At 37.0% G+C, this 16,708-nt stretch overlaps 1 protein-coding gene across 3 annotated transcripts in view; it reads right to left on the bottom strand.

The window, feature by feature from the left end:
• Positions 1-16,708, bottom strand: part of Mme (membrane metalloendopeptidase) — an 86,653-nt gene that overhangs the window by 12,264 nt on the left and 57,681 nt on the right. For all 3 annotated transcript variants that reach the window (XM_021157462.2, XM_021157461.2, XM_029474991.1), the window contains exons 17-22: positions 11,714-11,772; positions 8,640-8,759; positions 5,811-5,944; positions 5,644-5,709; positions 2,201-2,296; positions 1,810-1,886 (exon numbers count right to left, since the gene is read on the bottom strand). In XM_021157462.2, coding sequence (XP_021013121.1) covers positions 1,810-1,886; positions 2,201-2,296; positions 5,644-5,709; positions 5,811-5,944; positions 8,640-8,759; positions 11,714-11,772 — 552 coding nt within the window. The remainder of the gene's footprint in view (positions 1-1,809; positions 1,887-2,200; positions 2,297-5,643; positions 5,710-5,810; positions 5,945-8,639; positions 8,760-11,713; positions 11,773-16,708) is intronic.

Genomic DNA, 16,708 nt, shown 5'->3' with positions numbered 1-16,708 from the left:
TTTGCCTATTAAAGCTAGTGTGCACTGGGCAACAGAGGTGCATGCCTTTATTCCCAGCACTTGGGAGGCAGAGGCAGGCGGATTTCTGAGTTAGAGGCCAGCCTGTTCTACAGAGTGAGTCCCAGGACAGCCAGGGTTACACAGAGAAACCCTGTCTCGAAAAACCAAACCCAACCAAACCAAACCAAACAAAACAACAACAAACCACCCAAAAAGCTAATATACAACATCTTATTTTCCAAGGATGGCATGTCATTCAGTACCCTGATCTTCACTTCTGAAGGAATCCAGATTCTTGTAGAGATCTGCTTATGTTCATGGGAACTTACAGAGCAAGGAGCTGACAAACTGGTTTATACACATTTATAAACATTCCCCATGATCCTCAGAACTAGTTTCTTATATTTTAATTTCTGAAAACTTCAGTAAGAACAGCAACAATAAAAACAACAACAACAAGAACCACATCTTTTAGAAAAAAATTGGCAGTGTTAGGAATCAATCAATCAATCAATAATCAATAAATCAATCAACAAAATACTTTTAAAAGTTAAACTAAAAGTCTCTTGAATTAAACCATAGTGAGAATAGAACCACAAAGACTTTCTATGGAAAGCAGTTACCCAAAAGCAGTTAGTTATTGATAGGTTGACAGGACCAGCCATAACTCTCTTTATAGGGAAATTAAAATGCAATTATCTGTTGTTGTGCAAAGGAATTTTTAAGGAATTGCCAAGGCAGAGGATGTATGGTGACAGTGGCAGTGATAGCATTAGGAGAAACCAAATGTAGTCACCAAAGTTTAATGTCTTTAAGGATGCTACTTATGTCTTTACAATTAAATGTACTCCTCTCAGTAGTCAGAAAATTAATGTATTCCCATTCATTTTAGGTAGAGTTTAAAAGATGCCTAATAACTTCGCTTTTCCTCTCAAACTCTGTTTTCCAAAGTACAAAATTTTTAGTTTTTGATTATTTTCCAGTTTCCTTTTTGGACGGTGCTATTGATCAGTAAGTGCATGTTAAATGTTCCAGTGTGAGAGAAAGGAATTGTATTAGGATGTCTGTCTGAACTGACAGGGGAATGTAGAATTCAACATTCAAAAGTTGATTCACTTCCAATACTCGGTCTCATTCTTAAATGTTCACATTCTTCCACTCCAAACCGCATTCCCCTAGTAGCCTTGCTGGGCTGTTCTCTGATCTGGGCTGTAATATACTCACTCCTGGAGCGTTGTGGATAAGGTTATTCAATGCTAGAGAACTTCCAACTAGTAAAAGCTTCCCTTAACGTAGAATATAAATCTTTCTGTGGAGTTTGAAGCTCATAATCACAGCCTCTTAGAAATATATTCTACTAGCTGGTGGTTCTATTAGGCCATTATTATGAGGTATCATCATTTTTTTCAGTCATTAAGTACTGAGCTTAGGACATATATCTTCTGGAGGACAAAACAGCCAGACCTGTGCTTCTGGAAGCATTACCCAGTATGATTGGTTGAGTTCTGTTTTTGACATATACCCAGACACAGACTTATGCATATGCACACAGAATATATGTACTCATACACATGTGCACACTCACACCACACATTCACATATGTACACAAAAATACTCACAAGCAAACACACACAAACATAAACATATGTGACATCACAGACATGAATGTATAAATACATGCATATACATGGACACATTAACAGTATTCTTAAGTACCATAGGGTAAAAATTAGAAAAAGCCAAATTTGAAACATGGAAGTAACAGAGTCAACACTGGTGTAGCCTAGCTGCTATTCACAACCATTTACCTGAAATTGCCAGGACTGTGTACATCTGTTTTAATAGAATTGACTGCATACTCCGGCCGGTAGGTCCCACACCACACCTTGAAGTATGAATAGACAAAGAAAAGCAACATACTTAGGTATAATCATGGAACAATGTGGGTAGGTTGGGGGGGAAAGAAAATTAACTTGGAATTTGCATTCAACCATTAACTCTTCAAATAATGTACACTGAAAGGCATCCAGAAACATAGTCATTTATAATGAACATGGTCTGACATTCTTGTTGCAAATAATGCAAGTTAGTCAAGTCAAACGTTCCACCCCAATTGATTAAAAGAAAACTCAGCATGCAATATTCAGCTTGGATGAAATTATAACTTTTCATATTTATCAATCATGTAAGACATACTACCTGGGCAAAGTTCAGGAAGAATAGTTGTTTGTGATTGAGGTCAAGTCCAGGGAGTAATTTTTCTTCACCATTCTTTTTAACATAATTCTGATAGGCCTAGGGAGTAAAATAAAAGGCTAGAATTTGTAAATTTATACAAAACCCTATTCCAAAAGGACCAAGTAACTTGCATTTATCACATGACTGTAATAATACACTTAGATATGGCATCCTGAAACACTTTCATGGATTAAGAAGAAGACTAGAATACATCTATAAATGCTCAGAAAGAATAAGAGACTGATTAGCAGATGACAAGAGCCTGGCATGTCAGAGGATCACACTGAATGTCAGTTTTGTGAAAGATGACTTGAGTACATGATGAGAATCTTACCGTAGTATTGTTCTATGGATAGATGGGTTAGCCTGGCCCATTGGAGGAATGGCTTGCCAAGGGAGTTGTCTGTAATTGTTATTTTTAGCTTAGTTACTACTCTTAGAAAAATAGGCTCACAGCAGATTTACTCTGAGTGATTCTTGTCAAAAGTTTAAGGGATTCTCTTGAGATTCCTTAGGGCCTTAATGTCCTACAATCCTAGGTTAAGGATAGGTTGCTATTCTAGTCCTCTCAGTACAGAACAAAATAGTTTAACTTCCAAAACATCAAGCAAAAGGAATTCTGGCCACCTGAATATCAGAGAATGTTCTGAAACCTTAAATATTTATATTCACTATTGAGAAATTTAGTTTTGCTCTGCTATTGACAATATAAAAAATGGATTAGTAATAAACTTTCTGAGAGGTTATTTATAATTTTTTTAAAATTCAATTTAATTAATTAATTTGTGGGTGTATACATGAGTGTATGAGAGTATATGGGACTGTACTGTGGTACATGAGTGGAGTTCAAAAGTCAGCTTCCAGGAGCCAATTCTCTCCTACCCAGTGGCTCAACTCAGGTGGTCAGATTTGGTGGCAAAGGCCTTTGTGGACTGAGCCACCTTACCAGCCAGTTCTAATTTCTTATAAAGGAATTCATTAACTACATAAGTAAAAAACTTATTTCAGTTCTTTTTCCTTATCATCAACATAGAATAGTGAGCCTTTACTATATAAAGGTTTTGATATATATGGAAGGCTTATGCCTCTTCCCTTGTAGGGAGTTCACAGTCAGGGAGAGGGGCAGGTGATTGCATGCTGAAACTCATACAGTGTTATAAATATTTGTAAATTGTACTTTCTTTTATTACAACAATTCTCAGCTTCCTTAAGGTGAGCAGTATAGCAGAATCATAAAAGTTGTTAATTGCTAACACTACATCCGGTTATCACATTCACAGGGACTGTTGCAGAATCAACAAAGTGTTGAGCTAACATATGATACAATGATTTGCATAATACTGAAACTCAGTCTTTAACATCACACCTTATAAAACAAGACCATCCTTGAGAGCTAGTTATGAACCAAGGCAAGTTCTATAGCAGATATATATTACTTTTCCAAGAGCATTTATGCCATAGTGAAGGGAGAGGAAAGTCACTCGAAGGCTGGAGGGCTCTGAGTTGAGGAGAAATAGACTATCTGGGATAACACTGGCCAAAGTACCAAGGAAGAGAAATTCTAAAAGAAGATTCCAAGATCAGAACAGGTTGCTTTTGAATATTCAGCTTTGTGTTAATCAGGAGATCGCACCAAGAGGATTACAGATAGCAATGCTTGGGGCACAGGAATCTAAGGATGGGACCATTCCAGATCCACAGGGAAGCAGATCAACTCTAAAAGCATTATTTTAGTTGCAACTAACAAGTTGTACAAACAAGTTTTAAGAAGGAGCAAACCATTTCTAGTGAATCTAGCTGTATCTAGAAAAATGCTCAAGAACACTTATAGGAAATTAAAAATTATCCAGCACCCAGAGAGGTAAAAGGCATGCTATTTGCCACCTAGTGAGAAAAAAAAAACATTAATTACCCAACATTCAAGGTAGTAGTAATGCACCAGCTAGGATTTTTATGTGACTTCATCTTTCAGGCTTTATACATTAAAGATGCTGTGTTATAGGCGCACTGTCAGCAATACCAGTCATAGGTCTGATCTGTTCTGTTGTGCTGCTTCCATTTTTCTGACACAATCACTGTTTCCTTTACTCTCAGTGTTGCAGTAATGAATGACCAGATAATCCTACTCAGTCCTCAACCATTCTACCCAGCTGGGAAAACCTCACCCTCCCTGTGGAACCCTTATCCTTTTTGTCATGTCAAGTAGACTGCTCATTTTCTCACACATAAGCTGATTCAGGGCCAAGAGTTACGCTCAAATTCATCTTCATTCCTCCTTGGTGCTTCTAAAAGCACCATTCTTTCAGCGATTTGTGAAATTCCCTATTTTCTCTTCCACACTGGCCTTTACTGGCTCATCTTTTAATTCATACTCACATCCCCAAGTACTACCATCCTTTATGGAAGCTGTGTTGCTACATCCCTAGCACGTAAAATGGTGCTACAGACAAAGCAAAGTCCTTAGAAGTACTTAGGTGGCAAGGCTGAAAAAGCCAGAGGACTTGGACACCTACTGTAAAGTAGTGCCTTCTAGACATTACGGGGAAGCTGTCTCCATGAAATCTAAATAAGATGGTGGTCTAAACAAGGCTTGAATAATGACACTACCAGCCAACCTGGGGATGAGTCCCTTGATGGGTAGTATCCAATCTCAAATGGTCAATCCAAACACATGCACGTGGCAAGCAGCTCTAAAGAGACTCAGTAGGCTTTTGAGCACGCGCGCGCGCGCACACACACACACACACCAATACATATATAAGAGATAATAGTAACAAAGAGGAGGTTATGAATTTGAGATGGAGTTGGGGAGACGGGAGGAGTTGAGGGAAGAGGAAGGTGTAAAAATTATGTAAACACAATACTCATACATGAAATTCACAAAATAAGCAAATAAAGTAGCTATATGCAAGTATAAGTGGAAGGCGAACTGTGAATCTAATGAATATTCCAATGATAATAATTCTTGAAGAATAATAGTTGGGCCAACTACATGGCCATAATTGGAACTATTTAACAATCCTTAACTGTTTCTCAGTGAGCAGACTGTGCCTTAATGTTATGTCTGCAGTTTATGCAGATTATCATCTCCACAGGCTGCCTGGCCTGCTGGGAAGCTGAGGGTCCCACTTATACTGATAAATGAACCCAGAATCACTTGCATGCACACCTTTACTAAGAAATTACTGCAGGTTCATTTCTAAGAAATATTTTGTGTCCTTTCCAGGCTTGTATATATATCTTCTTGTGTCTAGTTGTAATTTTCTGTGCTAACTTTTCTGCTAGATTCCCATTTTCAGTCTTCATTTTCTGCCTATACATGTCTCTTTAAAAAAGCTTTAAAGAAGTGGGTAATATGATAAATGAACCCTCCCATCACTGAAATGTGAATAAAATATACTCACTCTGTATGCTTGGCCAATACCTCCATTATCAGCAATGTTTTCTCCTAGTGTATTAATTCCATTGAGCTGTTTAAAGAAAGATTGCCTATTAGGATTGTTATAGAAAGCACTACCATCACACTTATGATTGCACATCTAAATATTTTCTAAAGAATGCTGCGACATACATGCTGTCCACCTGCTAGGTCCCAGGAAAAGTTTCCATACTGGTATACCATACACTGGGATTGGTCTTTAAAATTATTTGCCGACTGCTGCGTCCACCAGTCAACGAGGTCTCCATCTTTATTGAAATTTCTTCCTGTAATATATCCATTTGGTAAAAAGAACATCTGTTACAATAAGATTTTTTATGCTCTCTGTTTTATAATTGAAATTCTTTTAATAGATTCATATGCCATTGTAAAACAAACAAACAAACAAAAAACTTACAACTTACTGTTTCAGCTGTTCAGTCGCATTTTGCAAAACTATAAAATCATAGCAAGAATATTGACATAAACATAGAATATAATCCCTCTAATTCTGTTATGTGACCATGTAGTGGGGCGGACATTCAGAGAAACTGCTCACTCTCCTGACTCCTAAATTTTTTGGGAAAGCTTGAATTTTATCTGTCAATATGCTTTGGAATTGATAGATATTTCATCCACTTGGCTTATGCTACCACAGATGAGGCTATTAGATAAACACTCCTGAATGCATGTCTTGTTACTCTGGATCTTTTCTGAACCATGACTATTTAATTTGATATTTTGAGACTTTAAAAGGTCAACAATTATTTTCTGGCACCCATTTTATGTTCTCAAACCCTTTATTCAAAAGTAACTCCTTGCTTCCCTCTACTTTAAATACAAAGAGAAGCAACAAACTCTCTCCTGGAGTTTTTCTCCTAGATTTAAAACACATTGATCTTTCCCTTTTTATATCTCCAAATACATTCATACGTTCATAAATACTTTATATGTTTTGACATTTAATTTTGTCATCTTTTAAATAATTACAATGCTGTGAATAAGAAAAGGGTTATGAACAGAATTTGAACAGAATTTGAACTTACACACTGATTCCACTAACTCCACATTTTATGATGTTGCACAATCTGTTATATGCCCCTGTATGACTCCACTTGAAAAATGGAAATATTATTAGTCGGTACTGGTTAAAACTCTTGCGCCAACCAATTGAGTAACACGTATCTAGTAAATTTCTCTTTAAAGAGTTACTCTTTCTGTCTTCTTCTTCCTCTCTCTCTCTCTCTCTCTCTCTCTCTCTCTCTCTCTCTCTCTGGCTTTCTAGAATTCTATCTATTGAACTAAAATTTGTTAGAATTTTTGCTGTGTCCTTTGTACGTGTCTTCAGTTCTTACTTCAATTTTGTTTGACTGTAATTAAAACAGTAAATATTCTTGGTTGTTTAGGGATGCATATAAACATTAATGTGCTTACTGTTCACAAAGTTCTAAATTGCATATTAACCATAAAATAGAAAAACAAACAAACAAACAAATGAAGTTCCTGACTACAAGCAGCTTAAAGACAACACAGGAACTTGAATGAGTGACATCTTCTGACTGTGTATCTAAGACTCAGATCCTGCCCTCAAGGAATCTGGAAATCTAAGACATACGCAACAGGACCAAGCATCATTACTGTGTGGAAGAACACTACTGTACATTCTCAATGTGAATATTTGCTTTAGTCTCTTAGAGTGTAAAGCACACATTTCTTACTGCCCATTAATATAAGATCAAAAATTCAGGTGACAGCAGATACTGGCGAGGATGTGGAGAAAGAGGAACACTCCTCCATTGTTGGTGGGATTGCAAGCTTGTACAACCATTCTGGAAATCAGTCTGGCGGTTCCTCAGAAAATTGGACATAGTACTACNGGAGGATCCAGCAATACCTCTCCNGGGCATATATCCAGAAGATGTNCCAACCNGTAAGAAGGACACATGCTCCACTATGTTCATAGCAGCCTTATTTATAATAACCAGAAGCTGGAAAGAACCCAGATGCCCCTCAACAGAGGAATGGATACAGAAAATNTGGTACATTTAGACAATGAAGTACTACTCAGCTATTAAAAAGAATGAATTTATGAAATTCCCAGGCAAATGGATGGACCTGGAGGGTATCATCCTGAGTGAAGTAATCCAATCACAAAAGAGCTCACATGATATGTACTCACTGATAAGTAGATATTAGCCCAGAAACTTAGAACCCAAGATACAAGATACAATCTGCAAAACACATGAAACTGAAGAAGAATGAAGACCAAAGTGTGGACACTTTGCCCCTTCTTAGAACAAAACACCCATGGAAGGAGTTACAGAGACAAAGTTTGGAGCTGAGACGAAAGAATGGACAATCTAGAAACTGCCATATCTGGGGATCCATCCCATAATCAGCTTCCAAACACTGACACCATTGCATACACTAGCAAGATTTTGCTGAAAGGACCCAGTCTCTTGTGAGACTATGCCGGGCCCTAGCAAACACAGAAGTGGATGTTCACAGTCAGCAATTGGATGGATCACAGGGCCACCAATGGAAGAGCTAGAGAAAGTACCCAAGGAGATAAAGGGATCTGCAACCCTATAGGTGGAACAACATTATTAACTAACCAGTACCCCAGAGCTCATGTCTCTAGCTGTATATGTATCAGAAGATGGCCTAGTCAGCCATCAGTGGAGAGGCCCATTGGTCTTGCAAACTTTATATGCCTCAGTACAGGGGAACTTCAGGGCCAAGAAGTGGGAGTGGGTGGATAGGGGACTTGGGGGGGCATGGGGGACTTTTGGAATAGCATTGGAAATGTAAATGAAGAAAATACCTAATTAAAAATAAAAGAACACTTTAAATAGAACACTGACTATGTACTTAGACTTAATTCTAACTACATATACAAATGGAATTTTGTACTGACAAATTATTACTTTTAAACTTAGGAGGATTAATCTCAGCCAAAGGAAAATGTTACCTATACTTTACCATTGTCATCAAATCCATGTGTGATTTCATGTCCGATGACCATGCCGATGCCCCCATAATTCAATGAGTTGGATTGCCGAGCACTGAAGAATGGGGGCTGCAAAATGCCAGCAGGGAAGACTAAAGGAGAGAAGATGATGGAAGATTTGTGAAGATTAGCAATGGCATTGTCACTGATGGCATCGTGCTTTCTACCCTGTTTTCCACTATGCCAGTTTTACTCAGGTAGATAACAAAAGTCTTGTGTGATAGAAACCAACATAGTCATTTATTATTGATAGTGGCAAAGTGACTGAGTCATCGCCGTACGCGACCTATGATTTATTCATCACAATTCACCTGGCAATCTTTTTTTTTTTTTCTGTAAGGATTCTGAGTCATGGAATATGCATAAACCACACTCAGGAAGTTCTTTCCCTTGTATAAATATATGGAAGGAAGAGCTACTCAAGAATACATATTTCTGTTCAGTTTTCTCTTTGAAATTTTATCTGTCCACAATACTATCTAAAATAAACTACCACTCAGTCAAAGGTATCCCTCCATCATTTATCCTTATTTTATTTACATTAGGGCTCCTATGATTACTCTAAATTCTATTTATTTTCTTATTAATCATTGGAGTCCTTTATCTGATTTGTTCATGCCCATTATGGCACCTTAAGTCTCAGCCCTCTGAGATCTGAGATTCATCTGTTTGTACACACATTTGCTTATGAACTCTTTAGTCCATTTGTTTTAAGCTCATTTTTTTTCCAGAACCCCCAAATCTGATAGTGTTTGGAATATGATTAATACCCAGAAAAAAATGTTGACTAAATCAATAATCAATTATAAACAAATAAATGCATATTTAATAGACTAAGTTGTCTTTAAAAAGTTAACTATGTATGAAAATCTCAAAGAATAAAATTATTTTATTTAAAAAGTTTAATAGTTAAATGAATACTACTTCTTATGTATTTGACATAACATCTGTTTTAAATAGAGAACTTTCTCCATTTTTATGTCTCACAAATATTTGTGTACATCAAACACTTTCACCCTTCTGCTTAAGTGTTAACAGAATGTAGCCCCCACCAGTGAACCTCTCCTGTTGAGCTTAGTTGATCTTCTCCTCTAAGAAGTTTGCACAGCACACGTAAGCTATAACAGCACATGTAAAATATCAGGTGATATACTGTCCTTCCAAAATCACAGTTTGTCGCTTCTTCTAGGAAGTCTGATAGAGAACTTTCCCTCATACTGTTTCCTCATGTCTAGAATGACTTATTTTCTAAGAGATGTTCTTAGGAACAACTCCTGCTCCACCTGTAATCTATCCTAATTTAATCTACCCTCGTGTTCTATTCTGTAGCCATATTAAAGTTCAACAGTCCTCACTACTCCTCTCCTGCAAAGACACTTGGGGGGGGTCATTATTGCTCTGCAGGCAAATAGTGCCTTCTTCCTCACCCTGGTCATTATAAATTCCTGCTCTCCATGTTCCTAATACTCACCCTAGTCTAGACCTTTGCATTGTCTTCTTATAATAAATGTGCCTGCTAAGTACCCTGCCTGGAAAATACATTATTGTATTTCATTTTTTTTTCCTTGGGATATATTGCCTCTATTTAATGAAAGGGACCACTGTTTTGAGTCTATGTTGTCAGAGTTTAGTTAACCTATGACTTTGGTAATGAATGAAGATGGATAAGTATAATTCAGTAATTTTACCATTCGTGTTCTAGAATTCTAGCAACCACTAGGTAATATCAGCACTATGTTCTGGAATCATTAAAGAATCTGTAATATGAATATACATTTCAAGTAAGTATCTGGGCCTATACAGGATATCAAGACTGTAAGTGAAAGACTTGAGCTTAAGTAATTAACAAATTAAAAAAGAAAAAAATAAAGTCTAGTTAACACAAAGTAGCAAATACGTTTCTTTTAAACAGGGTAAATATGACCTAACCTTTCATGGACTTCAGGGGTAAACATTAGATATTTACAAGGGTGACTTTAAATACTGTAAGTGATTTTGTTCACCAGCTCTTTCAATATGTCAGAAAGTTGCCATTTCCACCACTTTCAAATGACAAAATAATAAAAATAATCAACCTTTGTCTGGGAAGAATTTTGGTGAAACTCATTGCTCATGTGTATCTACCTGAGCTAAATAGTGCCAAGAAATTATTTTTAGCAGAAAGTATAAAAATTATACACAGTACTTTATTAATTTAAACTGAGCATTATCTCCCACACTATGTACTGTGATTAAAATCCACCCATTATATAAAATGCTCTTATGAAATATGCTATCAAGGCTAAACATTAACTATGGAGATGCAGCTGACTTAATTACAGCCTTAGATGCCATTCTTTAAATAAGTGATAGGATTTTTATGGTTCATATTAATACTAGTCTTTAAGATCCACCTAGCAGATTATGAGTTCCTTTAACTTGGTCATCTGATTTTTTAAAGGGAGGATTTGCTCCATCTAGTTTACTTCTTTACTAGTAAACAACATAGAATTGATAGTGACTTGTGTGTTATCATGGCTGCCAGGTGGTCAGTTAAGTAACGTGCAACAGTTGTCACTATTCCTCTCCTGCTAAGAAACTTTGGGAGATCATGGAACCCTCTTCCTCACCCTGGAATTCCTTGGGAGTCCTTGGAATAAAGAAGACATAGAATAGGAGAGTCTCCACTAAAGCCAGACTACTGAATTACCAAACGAATTGGGTTTGCAAAGAGTTGGCTCTCAGACCCGCCAATACCTTTAAAGATCTGTCTGAAAGCCAGTATAAGTTTTAAAAGGGACTTTGATAAAACACACAGGAATAAGATAACCATTATGTTACAGATTGAATGTTATGGAAGAAACAATTACCTAATGTGATTTGGACTACTGTAAATTTCCCATTCTAGTGAAAAGAGATACATGGATCTAGGGATACTTCAAGACATGAACCAATAACTCAATATCAGCTTTACTTTTAGAGGGGTATTAAAAAAATTGTCCATACAGCAATCTGTGGGCTGAGAAAGTTGAGGAATTCTAAAGAATTCTTTATGGATATACCTTACCTATCTGATTTCGGCCTGAGGAATAAAATGCATTGACTACAGCTGCTCCACTTATCCACCTATGGAAGACAGAAAAACTTGTTACAGAAGACACCCCATCTTCCCATTCAATCCACTTGCCATAAAAATAAATGTTAACTCTCTCTGTGAAACATGACCAACCAATGAATATTAGCCTACTAGAGTTAAAAACTCATTGGAAAATATTTTTATTTCTTGAAAATTCAACATATACTCAGGTCTTCAGTCTGTTGATTTGATTTGCATTGAATTTTGTAGTGGCATCTGATGGTCCAAAATCTACTGGTATATTTTTTCAGAAACTGTAATAGGTTAAAATTATACTGAAATTCACTTGGCTTTACAGTTTGATACAAAATTATTCCAACAGTTCTGGAACTGTTGATAATATATGAAACATTGGCTTGTAAAACGTAGATAGCTTTACATTTTTCAATTCTTAGCTCATAATGAGCCTTTTTGAGAGCTTGGATACCTTAGTTTGGAACAATGAACTTCAAGTTATTGTTCCATAAATCCTGTTCAAAAAGACAACTCTGGGAGAAATGAGGCAGTGGTTAAGCGTAGGACTTGCTCTTTCAAAAGACCAGAGTGTGTTTCTCAGTACAGGCAGCCCACAAGTGCCTGTAACTCCAGTTCCAGGAGATCTAATGCCTCTGAGCTCTCGGGGCATGTGCACCCCTGTGTACAAACACACACACACACACACACACACACACACATACATGGATTAAAAGTTATCTGTTAGTCCATATCATGACTTAGGCCCTGCACAGAGTCTAGAGTTTATAAAACACAGGCCCCAAATATAGAAGACACTAGTTATGGAAATGAGAACTATTCATAAAAAATCATTACACAAAACTGTATAAAACAATTAAAAATCAAAACTGGTCCCATGATCATTTGAGGGCTGAAAGAGCTATTGTTCTTACGTCTTTCTGCTTAGCCACTATGGAAGTTGCCTGTCAATCATCATACACTAAACACTTAGAGCAACATAAGTACTATCCTCACCTTAATAAGCTCATATAGATTATATGTCCACTGAAAATGAACACTTCTTGATCTCTAATAACCTCTTACTTAGCATTCCTACATACACTTAAGACAGTCATGAGTTTTGTCTTGAGGCTTCACTAGTTATTCTACCTCAGGGAAATAGTCAATGTGACAACTATTATCCTTTTAGCAGCAAATCACAGTAGTCCAGCAATATGGCTTACATAAGAGCTCTCTGCTGTGCCAGGTACACAGTACAAAGTCAACATATTAGTCATGATATTAGTAACTATTGCTGGTGTCAGGTATAAGCACTAGTTTAATCTCTTAAAATAACCGTCAGAGACCAGCATGTGACAACTATTTTTGAATAACATGATTAAAAATTTGCTTTAACAGTATAGTTCATATTTTCATTAACTTCTCTTTTGGAAAGTAATGCCTGCAAATCGCAAAAAAAAAAAAAATCATTTCCAGTTAGTTTGTTACTACTATCATTTTAATACAACAGACAATCTAAACAGGATGGGACTGACATATCCATCCTCCCTAGCTTCATCAGAGCTGAAGCATGAATACTTTAACACTTCCTGCAAGCTGATGATCACAAGAATATATCTTATTGTTTTAATTAAACAGCACTTGCTTACTACACAATTTGTAATGACTCACAAGCAAGGCAAATATTTGTGAACTCAAAATATTAGATTAAAATGAAGAAACCAGAACTATACAGAACAAGTGGTTCTCATTTATGTGACTAACGAATATACAAAGAAGATGTTTGTATGAACAAAAATGGAAATAAGGAAATGTGATGTATTTAGACGACCTTTGCAAGGCTTACACAGGTAACATGGGTCAGGTGCAAGTAATGTTCTTTGGAGCTGGTGAAAGGGTCAACAGAGATGATGTGCTCAGATAATTTTAAGAAAACACAGTTGCATGATTTGAAAAATATTTCCAGTGTATTCTCAACATAGTCATAGCAAATGTAGTAATAAAACTTGTAATTAAACAGTTTGTAATTATTAAAATTTTGTTACCAAAGTTATTTATGAATTTTTCACATCTCAGTGGCTTTGGGGTTAATGTCTTAATTGTGAATTCTGAGTTCTTGGCAATAGTGTATTTTATGGGTAATTACAAATAATCATTGTAAATTATTTGGCTCTGAACAAATGAAAAGTCCTAATAGTAAACTAGGAAAAATAGCAACTTGAATTGTTTTAAGATGAAATGTTTTACTGTCCTGAGGACAAAAACCAGATGTTCTGAGCTAATGCTTCAGACAAAAAGACATAGACATGGAAAGATGTACCTCGTTCAATATTGCCTATGTAGGTTTACTGCTTTTGTAAAAATAAGTACCCTCTCTTGTATTTTAGCACCATTCTACCCTTCTGATACATTCCTGTAAAGAGTTTAAGGCTGCATTCTGATTAATGTTTGTGACTCTCCAGCTGGAAGAGTTCTACATATTAAAATGTCTACTGTGAATTATATCTTCTAGAAAATAGGTGGCTATTTATGATTATGTGACACTCCCATAAAATTAGAATTATGGTGGTAGGGTTTACTGAGAACTATGTAGTATTTTGCCTTTTTCCTCTCAAAATCTTTAATGATGTGTTCTTAGTCTATTCTGGAGAATCATACAGATTCAAAAGCCCAGGGCATTTTGTTCCAGGTCATGGTCAGAACTTGAAGTACTATAATTATATCAATCGTTACTTCTTAAGTAGGGTAATAACAGAAACAAAGTTAGTGTCTGTAACTTGTGGTCAGTTATGAAATGCCTCAAATATCAATAGGAAAGATAAATTAACAAGGTGAATAAAATATTTTTCACGTTTAACAGTATTGTAATGAAAATTCTAAGTCTCTTTGATTTTAATTCATCTATATAAATGGAGTGCTTTTATATGTAAAACTCAAAAAATTCTGACCATGACAGTAGCACATGGAAGACAAAATGCATATAAAGAATACAACGCTGAGATTCCACCTCACACCAGTAAGAATGGCTAAGATAAAAAATTCAGGTGACAGCAGATGCAGGCGAGGATGTGGAGAAAGAGGAGCACTCCGCCATTGCTGGTGGGATTGCAAGCTGATACAAACACTCTGGAAATCAGTGGCAATTTCTCAGAAAATTGGACATAGTACTACTGGAGGATCCAGCAATACCTCTCCTGGGCATATACCCAGAAGATGTTCCAACTTGTAATAAGGACACATGCTTCACTATGTTCATAGCAGCCTTATTTATAATAGCAAGAAGTTGAAAAGAACCCAGATGTCCCTCAACAGAGGAATGGATACAGAAAATGTGGTACATTTACACAATGGAGTACTACTCAGCTATTAAAAACAATGAATTTATGAAATTCTTGGGCAAATGGATGGATCTGGAGGATATCCATCTTGAGTGAGGTAACCCAATCACAAAAGAACACACATGATATGCACTCACTGATAAGTGGATATCAGCCCAGAAATCTAGAATACCCAAGATACTATTTGCAAAACACATGAAACTCAAGAAGAAAGAAGACCAAAGTATGGATACTTCATTCCTTCTTAGAATGGGGAACAAAATACCCATAGATGGAGTTAGAGACAAAGTTCGGAGCAGAGCCTGAAGGAATGACCATCTAGAGATTGCTCCACTTGGGGATCCACCCCATAAACACCACCAAACCCAGATACTAGGCAGATACCAACAAGAGCCTGCTGACAGGAGCCTGATATAGCTGTGAGGCTCTGCCAGTACCTGACAAATACAGAAGTGGATGCTCACAGTCATCCATTGGACAGAGCACAAAGTCCCCAGTGAAGGAGGCAGAGAAATACCCAAGGAGCTGAAGGGGACTGAAGCCCCATAGAAGGAATATCATCAATATGAACTAGTATCCTCAGAGCTCCTTAGAACTATACCACCAATCAAAGAAAACACATGGTGGAACTTGTGGCTCTAGCTACATTTGTAGCAGAGGATGGCCTAGTTGATCATCAATGGGAGGAGAGGCCCTTGGTCTGTGAAGGCTTATGCACCTATAGGGGAATGCCATGACCAGGAATGGGAGAGGGTGGGTTGGGGAGCAGAAGGTGGGGAGGGGATAGGGGGATTTTCAGAGGGGAAACTAGGAAACGGGATAACATTTGAAATGTAAATAAAGAAAATATCTAACAATAAAAAAAAGGAAACCAAAACCAAAACTATATGGAGGTGCTATTTTTCTAATGTAATGGTGACTGTATGCTCCTTCAAGATACCTTCCATGCATGCAGACTAAACACTACCAGCCCCTTATGTACAGTATTAGTCTGGGAGAAGAAGCAAAACAGTGTGTTCTGATCTCTTCCTGCTTCCAGTGGTTTGCGTATGTGTGAAGCATGGGCTGTGTGGTTAGATGATTGTGTGGGAATGCAGAATTTAGGTAAGTAGGAAATTGACTTTTTAAAAAGATTTATTTTATGTGAGTAAACTGTCACTCTCTTTAGGCATCAAATCCCATTACAGATGGTTGTGAGCCACCATGTGGTTGCAAGAAATTGAACTCGGGACCTCTGGAAGAGCAGTCTCTCTTGCCCAAAAAATTTACTTTTTACTCAATTATTATTATTTAATTTTAATTTCTGAAATGTAGTTTTGTAAGCTAAATTTGTTCTGAATCATCCTCAAAGATGGACTCGCTGTATAAGTTGGAGGTGCAACTAAAATACACTCACGAGAGAAGCCAGATGTTCACCTTCCATCTTCCTACCCTGAGAAAGCTCGGCAGCCAAGAAGCTGCCAGGCAGTGGTGCTGCTCACCTTTAATCCCAGCACTTGGGAGGCAGAGGCGAGCGGATTCCTGAGTTCGAGGCCAGCCTGGTCTACAGAGTGAGTTCCAGAACAGCCAGGGCTACACAGAGAAACCCTGTCTCGAAAAAACAAAACAAAACAAAACAAACAAAAAAGTGAAG

This window comes from Mus caroli, chromosome 3, assembly GCF_900094665.2.
Source record: "Mus caroli chromosome 3, CAROLI_EIJ_v1.1, whole genome shotgun sequence".
NCBI lineage: Eukaryota > Metazoa > Chordata > Mammalia > Rodentia > Muridae > Mus > Mus caroli.
The sequence above is the reverse complement of the archived record's forward strand: the minus strand, read 5'-3'. Positions and strand labels throughout refer to the sequence as shown.